Source organism: Fusarium graminearum, chromosome 1, assembly GCF_000240135.3.
Source record: "Fusarium graminearum PH-1 chromosome 1, whole genome shotgun sequence".
In the NCBI taxonomy this organism is placed as follows: domain Eukaryota; kingdom Fungi; phylum Ascomycota; class Sordariomycetes; order Hypocreales; family Nectriaceae; genus Fusarium; species Fusarium graminearum.
This window is the reverse complement of record NC_026474.1, coordinates 10994496-11007267: the sequence shown is the minus strand read 5'-3', so window position 1 is coordinate 11007267 and position 12772 is coordinate 10994496. Positions and strand designations below refer to the sequence as shown.

Here is a 12772-nt window from a genome sequence, read left to right as displayed (position 1 = left end):
GCGTGTTCATGGAGCTTGAACTGCCTTTTCTTATTCCAAACATACAATAGAAGATGTTAAAGTAGAAATAGTTAGATTTGTACCGTCATGGTACAACTTTTGGGTGTAATAAATAAGTGTCGCTGGGTTGTCGACATGATGCTCATGGTGGTTGGTCATGTCCCTGACGACAACGAAACGTCACAGATAATACCCCTTCTGATCACTGCTATACAGAGAATCGCCGACCGGTAGAGAGGAATCAGATCACTTGATGTAATTATCTTCTTTGAAGATTCATGTCTGATGTGACCCGGGAAAGGCTCATGGCGCAATTGGTATGTATGAGCCAACCTCAGCCAGGAGTGACATGTTGACTAATAGTGACCCGAAACGTCGCCCCCAAAGGTCGAACGGAATGAACATAAACCAAGGACGTGGTAATAGGGTATTTCAGCGATATGTAGTCGAGGCGCTTCGCTTGGTTGGCCCTCAGATCATGGTGTTTTGACAGACTTCGGCCTGGGGATGGTGTATCTGCCACCAAGAGACTTGACTGGTCGCAAAGATATCGAGTCTTTCAGATCTAGATGACTATGAAGAGGAATTCATAAGTCAGCGCATTGTTCGAGCTGTTCTTCTCACCTTGTCATGTCGGACTATCGGCAGGAACCCAGACACTCGTCTTTTTTTGGAGATGGGAGCATGGAAGGTCTTGAACAATGGGATAGCCAGATAATTTAACAGGTAGAGTGTCAGGTCTCTCGACTTCAGGGAAAGATGATATGTCCCTAATATAAATGACAATCCCGTTGCCACCCCTTCTGCATCACTCATAAGCTGAGCACCAGTAGATCGCCTCTTCTGGTGATACAAGGCGACGAAAGGGTTTCATCGAGTGCCATCCACCACCAAGCTGAAACTCATCGATTTGTGTAAATGTCGAATCAAGATGATCTGTCTGACACACCCCGGATGACGCGGTCCGGATCGTGATATCGGTAATCGGCCCCACTCCGGAGGTTGCACTCGGGATCGACGTAATCCTTGATTTGAGAGCCTCATTAACCAGGTTGATTGTGCGCAGAAAGATAGAGACAAAAACAGGGTTGTGAGGACAAATACAGTGAGTGATATTCGTTGTGTGCCAGATCTAGACCATCAGAGACCACCTCAGTGGGTGTCATCTGTCATATGTGACGTGAGGTGACTGCTCTTTTGCAGCTGAATGCCAGGGACTGACATGTGTTTGCGCGTTCTTTTCGTTCCATTTTCGGAAATATCGTATTTCTTTCAGTAGAAAAGTCGTCTTGTCTTATCTCAGTGCGTGTGAGTGTGTCTCCTTGTTTGGTTGATGCTTGTGATCGTCTTTGAGCTGAGATTTCATGACGTCACGATTCACGATTAGATGTCATGATACTCCCTTCCCTGTCACATTTGACGTAGGCGGCGGGGTTATTTCCATTCCAATTCCAGGCTGTCAAACAGTAGCGCTGGACAATATGACTAGACAACTCCCATCGTGAGTCTGTTGCTCAATGTTTGACAGATCCAAAGCTTACTCTCACAAGAAAACAATCATGGCTACGGCATCCGACGACCCCAGCCGTCGGTTCTCGACTGGTGTACCAAGTGAACCTGAAATCGTCGAACAACACCAAGAAGAAGCTCCAACCGTGAGCCACGCCCTCGCAGAAGAGAGCAAGAACTTTGAAGAAAAAGGCGCAGCGCAGCTCGAACACGGAGACGTCGAGGTCAAGAATCTGGGATGGAACGAGTCGCCCTGCGCCGTGCCACACCTCGTGGGAGGACTAAAGAACGACGATGTGTGGACCTTGATCCGCCGCTTCGATAAGCAGGTGTTTTACGTCAAGAGCATCCAGGAGCCTCCGCTGGGAATGCTGGATATGAACATTGCAGACGACGAGGAGTTTTCGCCAGAGAAGCTTAGGGCGCAGATTGAGCGGCTTTACGTGTCTGTTCTGGTGCAGCTGTTTGCTTTTTATAAGCAGATTATCCGTCTGAGATCGTGGAAGGAGACCCAGAGAACTTCAGCTTTTCTGGGAGTGTATACCCTGGCGTGGCTGCTTGACATTCTTGGCCCGACGCTTATTATCTTTCTCATGATCCTCATCTGGTCCCCTGATGCTCGCAACATTTGTTTCCCTGGCGCACCGCCGTCACTTATTGATCCCAAGACGGGAGGAGTCAAGACACCAGCTGCTGGTGTACTGGCTTCCGATGACTCAGTCACTGGCGCGCCTGAGAAACACAAGGGCGAAGCGGTTGAGCAAGAGGCACATAGCTTTGTGACGAGCCTTTCGACGGTATGTTCCGGCGTATGTCGTTTATTGCCTTGCTATTTTATTTTCGCGGAAACAGACTGACGGGGTGTAGATTGTTGTTAGTACTGCTGCTGGAAAGCACCCCCAAACAGACCCCGACGATGACAGCGCTGCTCCAGACCCGACCAAGCTCACCGAGGAAGCCACCGAGGCTCGACAAAAGTCTGTGGGAGAGAATCCCCATGCTGAGCATAACAGGGCCAAGAAGCCTGTGTCAAACGCTGTCTGGGACAAGGCTCGTCCGACGATGCATATGATGGCCGACTTTGTCGATACGTGGGAGCGATTTGGAAATGCTCTTAGTCCTGCGGCACCTTTCCACTGCCATCGGCCCAAGCTTATTCTCATTGGAGTTCTTGTGCCAATGCTCCTCGGATCTTACTTTACGTCTCCATATATGGCCATGAAGGGTATGGGCTTCGGCGCTGGTTTTGGATTCTTTGGTGATCCAATTATTACACCTGCTTTGAACTTTGTCAACAGAACGTATCCTCGCTGGGAGAAGTATGTTGAACTGCGAAACACCATTCTTCGGGGCGTCCCTACCAATGCGCAGCTAGCCATCACCCTTCTCCGTATTGGGGAGAAGAACAAGGCTCCTCTGCCTCCACCACCCACATCAGACGTCCCTCCTCCAACGGTACCCCACGAGACAGCCGGAGAGGGTCTGGAGCATTTAGGTGTGTAATGACTAATACAATGTGTAAGTGACTCATGCTAACACCACCAGAAGGAGTATCGCAGGCTGAGATTGCCGCGGCTGTTCAGCCGGACCCCAACATACTCAACGAAGACGATGAAAACGACGAAGAAAAGAGCAAGCACAAGAAATCGCATCGCATCATGAACTTTATCCGCACCACTGCCAAGGGCGGCGTCACGACAGCTTTGGCTGCAGACAAGGCCAAGGCTAAAGCAGGCGCCCCTCACGCAAAGAACCGTCTTGGCGTCGTCAAAGGCGAGCAGCCCAACCCCATCACAGGACCAATCCGTTTCCCAGCGCGATACAAGGGTAAGAAGGGTCATGCGTATATTACAGCTACAGCTACAACACCGGCTGTTAGCTGGACGATTGAGCTTGAAGATCTAAAGCCCGCATGGACAGTGTCAATTGGAGAGATTGACGAGTTGAGGAAGATGGGCGGTCTTGGATGGAAGAGCAAGATCATTGTTGGATGGGCAATGGGCAGTGAGATTGTAGATGGATTGATCATCAAGACCAAGGATGGACAGGAGCATCATCTCACAGCTGTTTCTATGAGAGATCAATTGTTTAACAGGTTGATTTCCATGGGGAGTCAGATGTGGGAGGCGTGGTGATTACAAAATGTGCTATGGATCAATGTTTGGGTTAGCATCTAGGTGTTTGGAGTTTTTGTGCATGTAACAGCATAAGTGTCCGATACCGGGAATACGATATACGATTGATGTGGAATCAATTTGAACGAATATGCCACGTTGTGAGTCTGGACCTGAGCAAAAGGACCTGCTTGGTAAGCTGTGAAACTGAGGCTATCGTCAAACGCGGGGGATGACGTCAATTGTGGGAGTCTTGAGAGTAATCAACCCAACGAGAGTATCATCCAGACTCGGTCTATTTAATATAAAAGAAGCATTCATCTACCAATTCATCCACGATCAACTCGCAAGCTAGTCTTCTCTCATCATGTCATTCACCACAGAGCAATACGACCCTCTCACGGCAGACTCATGGCTCGTCTGCGACACCTGCGGCACTCAATTCCCTACCGCTGATCGCTCCGCCCTCAAAACATGTCACATCTGCGACGATCCTCGCCAATTCGTCCCTCCCTCTGGCCAATCCTTTTCCACCCTGGGCGAATTGAAGAAGCACTTCAAGAACGAATGGGTACAGTGTCCGTCGGATCCGAACGTCACCTTTATCCACTCCACTCCCAAGCTAGCTATCGGCCAGCGCGCTATTCTTATCAAAACCCCTAAGGGGAATATTCTCTGGGATTGTATTACTTTGCTGGATGAAGAGACTGTACAGAGAATTAAAGAGAGAGGAGGTTTGAGGGCGATTGTTATAAGTCATCCGCACTTTTATAGTGCGCATGTTCAGTGGGCGAGGGCGTTTGGTTGTCCTGTGTATATCTCATCTGAAGACAAACCCTGGACTACACTCTCTTCTACTCACCAGGTGCTTCTCACCGAGTCTTCGACGCCTATCCTCGACACCGGCGCCACGGCTATCAAGCTAGGCGGACACTTCCCCGGATCTTTAGTCCTACACTACAACTCCCGTCTCTTCATCGCCGACACACTCATGACCACAGCGTCAGGCGTAGGAAATTGGGACATTGATGCAACAGGAGCAGAGCGTCCGTCTCGACCTCCGGGCTTGAACTCGTTTTCTTTCCTCTGGAGTATTCCGAATTTTATTCCGCTTGGTGTTGATGAGATGGCGAGGATGTGGCGGGCGTTGAAGGATGTGGAATTTAATGCTACGTATGGGGGGTTTATGGGGATGGATATTGAGCATGAGGATGTTAGAGAGAGGGTTTTGGAGAGTATGAAGATTCAGGCTGGGTTTATTGGGGAGAAGGATTTTGAGAGTAGAATTAGTGAGTGAGTATGTGTGTAATTATGTTTGTTATTTAATAAATCAGTGCCATTCTGATATCGTGGGTATAGATGCTAAATGCCATTTTCCAACCCGCTTTCCCAACGCCATAAAAAGAAAATTAACAAGTAAAAACACTATTCCTTCTTCCAGAATTTCCACTTTTGCTTATTGTTTGGTGACGAAGGACATAAATAGCGGTTAAGCAGTTCGCGGCCTTCATCGGGAAGGTCAATGACAGACTCATTGAGAGTATCGATAATAAAGCGGTTTGCTACAAACAAAATGTTAACAAAAATCACATGTAAGAGTGGGAGAGGGGAACGTACGCATCAAGTCGAGACCATCTTCTCCAGCATCAACAGCCATGTCTATCCTGGTGGAGTTATAACATCCGTAGCGAAGCTGCAGTTCGAGCATGCATCTCCACAGCTCTCTTGTTTCGTCGAGCGTCATGCCTTCGCAGCTGCGTTCGGAGCATGTGCTTGCTTGTCGGCTTCGCTGGTTTGTATCGGTGGTAGGGGATTTGTTGGGCATCATGTCGTTGGTGGGAGGACTCCAGGTTGTGGGTAGGGAGAGAGGACCGGGGTGGTTTTGACGATACATTGTATAAGTGATGAGTTGAGTTGTGTTTGAAGTGATGATGAGAACAAAGCTGAGAGAGAAATGAAGAGGTTTATATCAATTCCCCGTCTCCCTAATTTTTGTATTTTCTTTTCTTTTTTTCCCAAAGCTCAGCTCAGGATAATGGGCAGGGCGAGTTGGGTTGATGAGTTGTCTCTTTGTTAGTGGGGGCCCAATAAGACAGGCAGAACCCTGCTAATAATAAGTCGATGATGATCAAAGCGTAAGTAAATAATCAGGTACAAAGAAGCAATCAAGAAAGATCCTTGTTTTTTCGGGGGGGGAGAGAGTGTTCATTATATACTTGTTGCCCAAACGGCGACTACCGATTGATGGGTGGGAGACTAAAGCTAGAGGTGGGAAGAGTCAGCGGAAAGACGCCTCTTTTTTTGTTTCATTCACGATTTGTGCTAGTTGATGTCTTGGAGGGTGGTATTGAACATTGAGTCACATGGGGAACAAACATACAAAGTAGTAGGTATAGGTGGTGAATCAGGAAGGGATACGACATCGTCGACGACGACATCAATGATCGACTCTGCATAAAGCATCATCTCGGCAGTTGAGTACGTACCCCCAATCAGTGTACTCTGTAAACAGGGCATTTCATGTATCACCTTTTTTTTCTTGGATAAGAGGGCGCGTGTCACTGGGCACTAGCTCATGATCTGCAGTCCAGAACTAGCCTAAGCCCCAAGAAAGAGTGTGTGGGAATCCAGATCAGGCTTGCAAGCCTCAATCCGAAGCCAAGAGAAACAGAGAATTGATGGAGTGTCACAGGACTAGTAAAACAGGGATTGTGATAAGATGATAAGCTCTGGAAGATACCGATGAGTAGATGACCTGATTGCGACAATGAGTGAACAATGACGAGCAACCAGTTAGTTTGTTACTGATAAGAAAAGAATATACTTTTATTCGACGCACGCATATCCGCTGCAGCCGGTTGATGAATGATCAGACTCATATCCATTGAGTCACTGTCACAAGCCAAGTTAACAAGGCTGATAGAAACAAAAGAAAGGGAAAAACATGCCGTTCGCCCCGAAAGACCCTGGAGATCCACTAAGCGGAGACTCCCTTTTTAGCAGCATCTCAACCCAAACGCCATTCTGATGGATGATAGAGACAGAGTCCAAGTAGGTGAGTAATCAAGCGGTGTGGCTTGCATGCAAGTGATGTGATGGGATGCAAGGGATGGCATGTCATTGAGTTGAGTGACATTCTATGTTGCACCCAAACTAAATCGACCACAATCATGAATAACAACTCCACTTGACAGTATCAATATAATACAGCATGCCTTTCTACAGACTTCAATATACTAAAGACATACCTTCTAATGGCGACTCCGAAACTGTAACTATCAATAGCTGTGGCGTCACCTTTCGTGGATTTACAAGCTGTGGCGTCATCGAGACTGTTTGGGAAAGTTAATTCATTGAAGCTATCTTAAGTGCTGAGAGTAAGCATTTGACAGCTGGGAATGTTCCTGATCCCGGCAAGTTACATCTGTTTTGGTTACATCTGCTATGCGTGACAGGTCAACATCAGGGAACTCGGGTCGTACACATCGAACGATCTGATGGTCAGATAGTTAATTTAATTCGTAGTTTAAATAAGCAATCGCGATGGAATGCGGCAGTGTCCGTGGTATCTAGATCTAGATCATGAGATGGTAGAGCTTTGAGGTGCTCTTTATGTTGAACTGAGAGGTGCTTGAGTTGAGCTGAGAGGTGCCTGTCAGCGCTAGAACGACCTCGATTGAGAGCTGCGATTAAGCTGTTTAATTGGTCAGATTGTACTTTATATGGAGCACCTGTCAGGTCAACTTAGAGGCACCTCTCGGTTTGTCTCATGACATCTCAGTTCAACTCACACTGTCACAAACTCACCTCTTGAATACATTGCTATTGTCGTGCAATAAAGAATTAATCAACCATAAATCTAGTCATCAATCTACAGCTCCTCAAAGTAAATCCAGCCATTTACGTACAGCTCCTGCTAATAGTCACCAGCTAGTGTTCAATAGCTGACACTTCAGCCCAGCTTAAACCTCTTTTAGCTCCGAACGACAGTCAATAGTCCAGTCCCCTATTTACAGTCAAATAAACAATGGACAAATACAAATAGAATTCAATTGACCAATTTTTGGACCTCACTCTTTGCTTCTCTGTTTTGGCAGCTGTCGCTCGTTATTTGTCGTTGCTAATATGCGTTTCGCTCTTTTCTGTTTAATTGCCCTTGGGGCTAATACTGCTATTGCGAGTGTTTGCAAACCTCGCCAGTCGAGCGAAACTAGTAAGTCAATTGGCTGTCTTCATTTTGGGCGGTGATCAGTGTTGACAAGATGTAGGTGTTGTGATGGTAGAGGCTACAACTGTGACTGTTTCTGAGTCCGGTTCCCCTACAAGCACAAAGCTTGTGAGAACTGGCGGTACAACCTCAGCTACAATCATCACGACTTCAGATATAGCAGTCACCACAACTACCGAGTTTTCTACGAGTACCGCGACATTAACTTCCGAGGATACAACCACCGCCGATTCAGTTACAACGGTCCTGTCATCTGCTTCTACCGAAACAACAACCCTCACCGAAACGACCACAACAGCCACTCCACCCCTCGAAACATTCCAAATCATCGCCCCAGAACACAATTTCCACGATGAATACCTCATCGGCCGCAAAATCACCTCCCAAGTAATGGGTTTCGACCTCGAACCCCAATCCAACATCCCAACCCTCACATTCTCCATCGAAGCAGAGTCATCTTTTGTCTGCGAGATAGACGGGATGTACTTGTGTATAGAATACGCCTCGCCCTCTTCACCAGGCCAACTTCAACTCTGCAACAAGGATAGTCTGGGTAACGGGCGCTGGAGTTTACTTACCTGCGAAAAGACGGACGAGCACGGTCTTGAGTGTTCTGTGCCGGCTGCGACGTGTGGGTTTAATATGAATACGGGACAAGTCGTTTGTAATGACTTGGAGGGTGATTTCACGCAGTTTTACTTGGTGGGGAATGGGAGTCAGAATGGGTTTACTCTTGCTTTGGGTTCGAGGGAGCATCCTCCTTCTTCGGACTACTATACGGCGGTTGAGATAGAGGTTACTTCCGTTCGGGATGAGTTATAGTCAGGGTCACCGAGTCAAATCTAAGATTCAGTGTTGGTATTTGCTTTCTGTGTACCTAGAGTCAAACATCGATACCATGTGTCGTCATGATGCATCTCACAACCGTTTGAGACCCATTGCCCTACACCGTAGAGACAGAAATATGACCTCAGCCTCATTTGGCGGTTGGTACAGATTGAAAGTAGAACAGCCAAGTTATAGATAATAATGAAGTTGAAATTTTCTTTGAAGTTGCACCAAACACCAAGTGCAATAACACGAGGAAGAAAGATCTTTAATTATAACACTGTAAGCCATGATGGACCGGGTGCAAAGCATTCCCGCTATGCCACAGAGCGATCCTTGTTCTGGCGTATTGATCTAAGAACAGATAGGCTCAGACCTTGAATTTGAGGGGCCTCAACTACTTTCGCTGGTGATATGGTGGTTGAGGCTATGATTAAGACTATGGCATGCAGGAAGTTGATCCCACAATATGCGTCATGTTGGTCACGGCACTTCGGCTATAACTACAGCCTACCGAGCAGATCTGTTCCACGTTCAACCCATGCTTTCAAAAGTTAAAAGTACCATATTCAAGCTGCCTGATCTATGCGGGGCAGATAATATAGAAACAACGCGGGCGGTTGATATCCCAGTAGATGGGATCACTTACAGAAGGGAGCAAGACATTGATCTTCGATGGAGACAGTATAACTTTTCATAAAAAAATTCTTAATATGCATGCAATTAAAACACCACTCACCCCATCTCTACATGCGTTGCTCCATTTCACGAGTTGATACGGTTCTTCATATATGTGCCCAGTTGGAGAGCTAAGCGCCCAGGCTTGTGGGTTGGGCGTTTATTGTATGTAGCATGTCGCTGATCTATCTGTCGGCACCAACCAAAGAAGAATCCACCGAGAAGGCACGTATGTCAGCCAGATAGATGCCCTTTTCTCTCCAAGTGTTCAGCGCTGCAGCAAAATTTCGCAGGCACCTATGCATGCATCCTTCCTTGCCCAAGGTCCAACTTGTTCTGTTGGCTGGCTGACCGGAATTTATCATGCAGCCGAGCCTGAAATCCCCTCCTCCCCTCCCCCCCTCTTCCTCTTCCTTCATCACCCACGTCCTTGAACAGTCCGGTCGAAGAATAGCGACGTAAAGTGGATCAGACGAAAGTTTACGTCTTGAAGCAGTTGAGACGAAATTATTAGCCCACTCTTAGGCCATACACACACTAAGAGTGATCTAACATTTATGCAACCCGCCTGTCTACGTCCTCACAAGCTGATCCAAGCAGTACCGATTTTGCAATGTCGGGGCTCGAAGGTCTCGGCATTGTAGCCAACGTTATCGCCGTCGTAGACCTCTCCCTAAAGGTCATCTCATGGTGTTCCAAGTACGCTCAAGACGTCAAAAGCTCGCACGACGGCCGCGCCCGGCTCCTTCAGGCTGCCATAACACTGCATTATGAGTCAGAAAAGATCCACGAGCTCCTTTCGAGAAAAGGATCCAAGCTACAGGCCTCCCAGAGACTTGACTCTGTGATAGGAAGTAGTAGGATTCAACTATGCGAACTGGAAAGCCAGCTTTCGCAAAAAGGCAATCGGCCAAACCTCAAATGGCCTATGCAAAAAGAAAAGGTCGAGATTGCTATCCAAAATATTGAGAAGACTACCAAGACTATGCTAGAAATGCTTCAGATCGATATGGCGTGAGTCAAATTCTCTTTTTTAAACCTCCAGCTAGGTGAGTGAGTGACAGAAAGGTTGGCCTCCGGGAGGGACTTGAAGAAGTCCAGATGAGATAATTAGACCGATCACTCTTAGGCTGTATAAACTAAGTGTGATCTAAAGTTTATGTCAACCACTAAATTACTTCCAGCAGCCAATCTTTCTGGTCTCCCGAGGTCCACAACCGATCGGAAAAGATAACTCGACTCATACGAGGAAGGACTTAATATAGAGGAATTACTGACGTTATCACAGTGAAATTCTCGTCACCGTAGACGATAGAGCTGAGGCTGAAGAGCAAAGAGCGACAATTGATCAGCTGCCATATGTCGGTGATGCAGTCTGGGACTCACACGCCGAAGAACGCAATGCCACATGTCTACCAAATACTCGAGAGACTCTCCTTGGAGAGCTTAAGAACTGGATCAAGGACACCACTCAACAATCTAAAACAGTGTTCTGGTTAAACGGCATGGCGGGTACTGGCAAATCCACTATTTCACGCACACTTTCTCAGCATCTATCTCAAGATGGACAACTAGGGGCAACCTTCTTCTTCAAACGTGGAGAAGCTGATCGAGGCGGAACCTCGAAAATGATGTCGACAATTGCACGCCAATTAGCAATGAATCTACCCGAGTTAAGGCCCAATATCCAAGCGGCCATCCAGGATGACCCTACTGTCACCAGCAAATCTGTGGCGAAGCAATTTGATACACTCATTTTGGACCCTTTAAGAAAGAGCTCAGGCAAGTTTTCAAGCGAAAGGTTCATCACAATTGTGATCGATGCATTGGACGAATGCGAATCAGAGACAGACATTAGGCTCATCGTAAGTCTGTTCTCTACTACCAAGACGATACATTGCCCCCGACCTCGAGTCTTTATCACGAGCCGTCCAGACCTCCCCGTTCGACTTGGGTTTCAAGACGTCAAAGGGTCTTATCGAGACTTAATTCTTCATGATATAAGTGCCTCGGTCATCAAACAGGATATACTTACCTTTTTCCATCACAAAATGAAACTGATCCGAGACGATTGGAATGCTTCTGTTGAAGAGAAGCGGAAGTTGCCACAAGACTGGCCTGGAAGCGAATGTATCGGGTTACTCACAAACAAGGCAGTCCCTCTTTTCATCTTCGCTGCAACTGCATGCCGTTTTATTAGTGAGCGCCAGCTGGGCAGCCCTGGGAAGCAGTTGCAAAGATTTCTTGAATATCAGGCAGATGGTACTGCAGCACATCTGGACTTTACCTACAGGCCAGTTTTGGAGCAACTGTTTAGCTTCAACTGCTTGGAAGCCATCAAGCACCAAGTCATTCACGAGTTCCAACGAGTTGTCGGTACTATTATCAACCTTTTTGATCCTCTATCGGCTTCATCACTGTCACGTCTTTTGGACGTTGACCAAGATATCATCGATAGCAAGCTAGATCTACTTCACTCCGTCCTCGATGTTCGTTCCTCTCCGGACTTACCTATCCGGATGCTTCACTTATCCTTTCGCGACTATCTCACGAGTCCCGAAACAAGAAAACACCAGTTCTGGATAGATGAAAAGAAGTCGTCAAGGGACTTGGCCAAAGACTGTCTCCGCATTATGGAAACTCTACAGCCCGATATTTGTCATTTGAAGATTCCTGGAACACACCGTTCGACATTGAAACCCGAGTTCACAAACGCATGCATGCCCCCCGAGGTCCAGTATGCGTGCCTGTACTGGGTGAGCCACCAAATAGTAGCTGGACTAGGACCTGGGGATGCCACAAGAATCTTGAAGTTTCTGAAACAGCATTTTCTTCATTGGCTCGAAGCTATGAGCTTGCTGGATAGAGCTTTCCAGATCACCAAACTGATGAGGGAGTTGCAATCTGCCATTCCCATTGAGGTGAGAGATTCTCTTGAATAATAGCTAGGCCTTGGACAAACAGCTTACTTCTGGCTGCAGCACACGGGCGACATATCAGAGTTAGTTGACTTCATCAATGACGCGATCAGATTCGTTGATGTCGACATTCAGGTTCTCAACTCAACACCCCTACAGATTTATTACTTTTTCCTGGTCTTTGCACCAAGCGACAGTATTGTCACAAAAACATTTGCCGCAAAGGTTCCAGCCTGGTTGACTTTATTGAGTGGACAGGCAACTACCTGGGACTCACGCCTACGTGCGTTAGGGAAAACCAATGACCCTGTTTACCGCAGTCATACTGTATTCTCACCAGACTCAAAATTATTGTGTTTCATCTCCAAGAAGGGCCATTTGCACGTCTGGAGCTGTGACACTGGAGAATGCATCCAAGACATTGAACCCGAAGCAAAGAGCTATCCCCTCACAATAAAGCAGAAATTGCGAAAGCCGCCTGCACTCAAGTTTCAAAC

The 12772-nt window shown here is 47.1% G+C and overlaps 5 protein-coding genes across 5 annotated transcripts; 4 read left to right on the top strand and 1 right to left on the bottom strand.

Annotated features, from left to right (window-relative positions):
• Positions 1-1559: 1559 nt before the first annotated feature.
• FGSG_10498 (uncharacterized protein) lies at positions 1560-3644 on the top strand (the record flags this gene model as incomplete). Its single annotated transcript, XM_011321184.1, has 3 exons — positions 1560-2306; positions 2377-3004; positions 3055-3644. The coding sequence occupies 3 exons, from the start codon at positions 1560-1562 to the stop codon at positions 3642-3644; spliced, it is 1965 nt and encodes a 654-aa protein (XP_011319486.1).
• Positions 3645-3947: 303 nt separating this feature from the next.
• FGSG_10496 (uncharacterized protein) lies at positions 3948-5593 on the bottom strand. Its single transcript, XM_011321182.1, has 2 exons — positions 5241-5593; positions 3948-5185 (listed from the first exon to the last, which is right to left on the bottom strand). Exons 1-2 carry the CDS (start codon positions 5515-5517, stop codon positions 5049-5051), a joined length of 414 nt encoding a protein of 137 aa, XP_011319484.1. The 5' UTR covers positions 5518-5593; the 3' UTR covers positions 3948-5048.
• On the top strand, positions 3991-4989 carry FGSG_10497 (uncharacterized protein; the record flags this gene model as incomplete). Its single annotated transcript, XM_011321183.1, has 2 exons — positions 3991-4916; positions 4983-4989. 2 exons carry the CDS (start codon positions 3991-3993, stop codon positions 4987-4989), a joined length of 933 nt encoding a protein of 310 aa, XP_011319485.1.
• A 2155-nt stretch (positions 5594-7748) lies between the features above and the next one.
• On the top strand, positions 7749-8673 carry FGSG_10495 (uncharacterized protein; the record flags this gene model as incomplete). Its single annotated transcript, XM_011321181.1, has 2 exons — positions 7749-7836; positions 7892-8673. 2 exons carry the CDS (start codon positions 7749-7751, stop codon positions 8671-8673), a joined length of 870 nt encoding a protein of 289 aa, XP_011319483.1.
• A 1297-nt stretch (positions 8674-9970) lies between these two features.
• FGSG_10494 (uncharacterized protein) lies at positions 9971-10375 on the top strand (the record flags this gene model as incomplete). The annotated part of the gene is made up of 1 exon (XM_011321180.1): positions 9971-10375. The coding sequence occupies one exon, from the start codon at positions 9971-9973 to the stop codon at positions 10373-10375; it is 405 nt and encodes a 134-aa protein (XP_011319482.1).
• Between the last annotated feature and the right edge of the window lie 2397 nt (positions 10376-12772).

What these genes read in the sequence shown, in the direction of transcription:
- FGSG_10496 (XM_011321182.1), bottom strand. Translation starts at nt 5,517, where the DNA reads ATGTATCGTCAAAACCACCCCGGTCCTCTCTCCCTACCCACAACCTGG. An exon ending in AGATGGTCTCGACTTGATGC is followed by an intron (nt 5,186 to 5,240) that starts GTACGTTCCCCT and finishes TTTTGTTTGTAG; the next exon opens with CAAACCGCTTTATTATCGAT.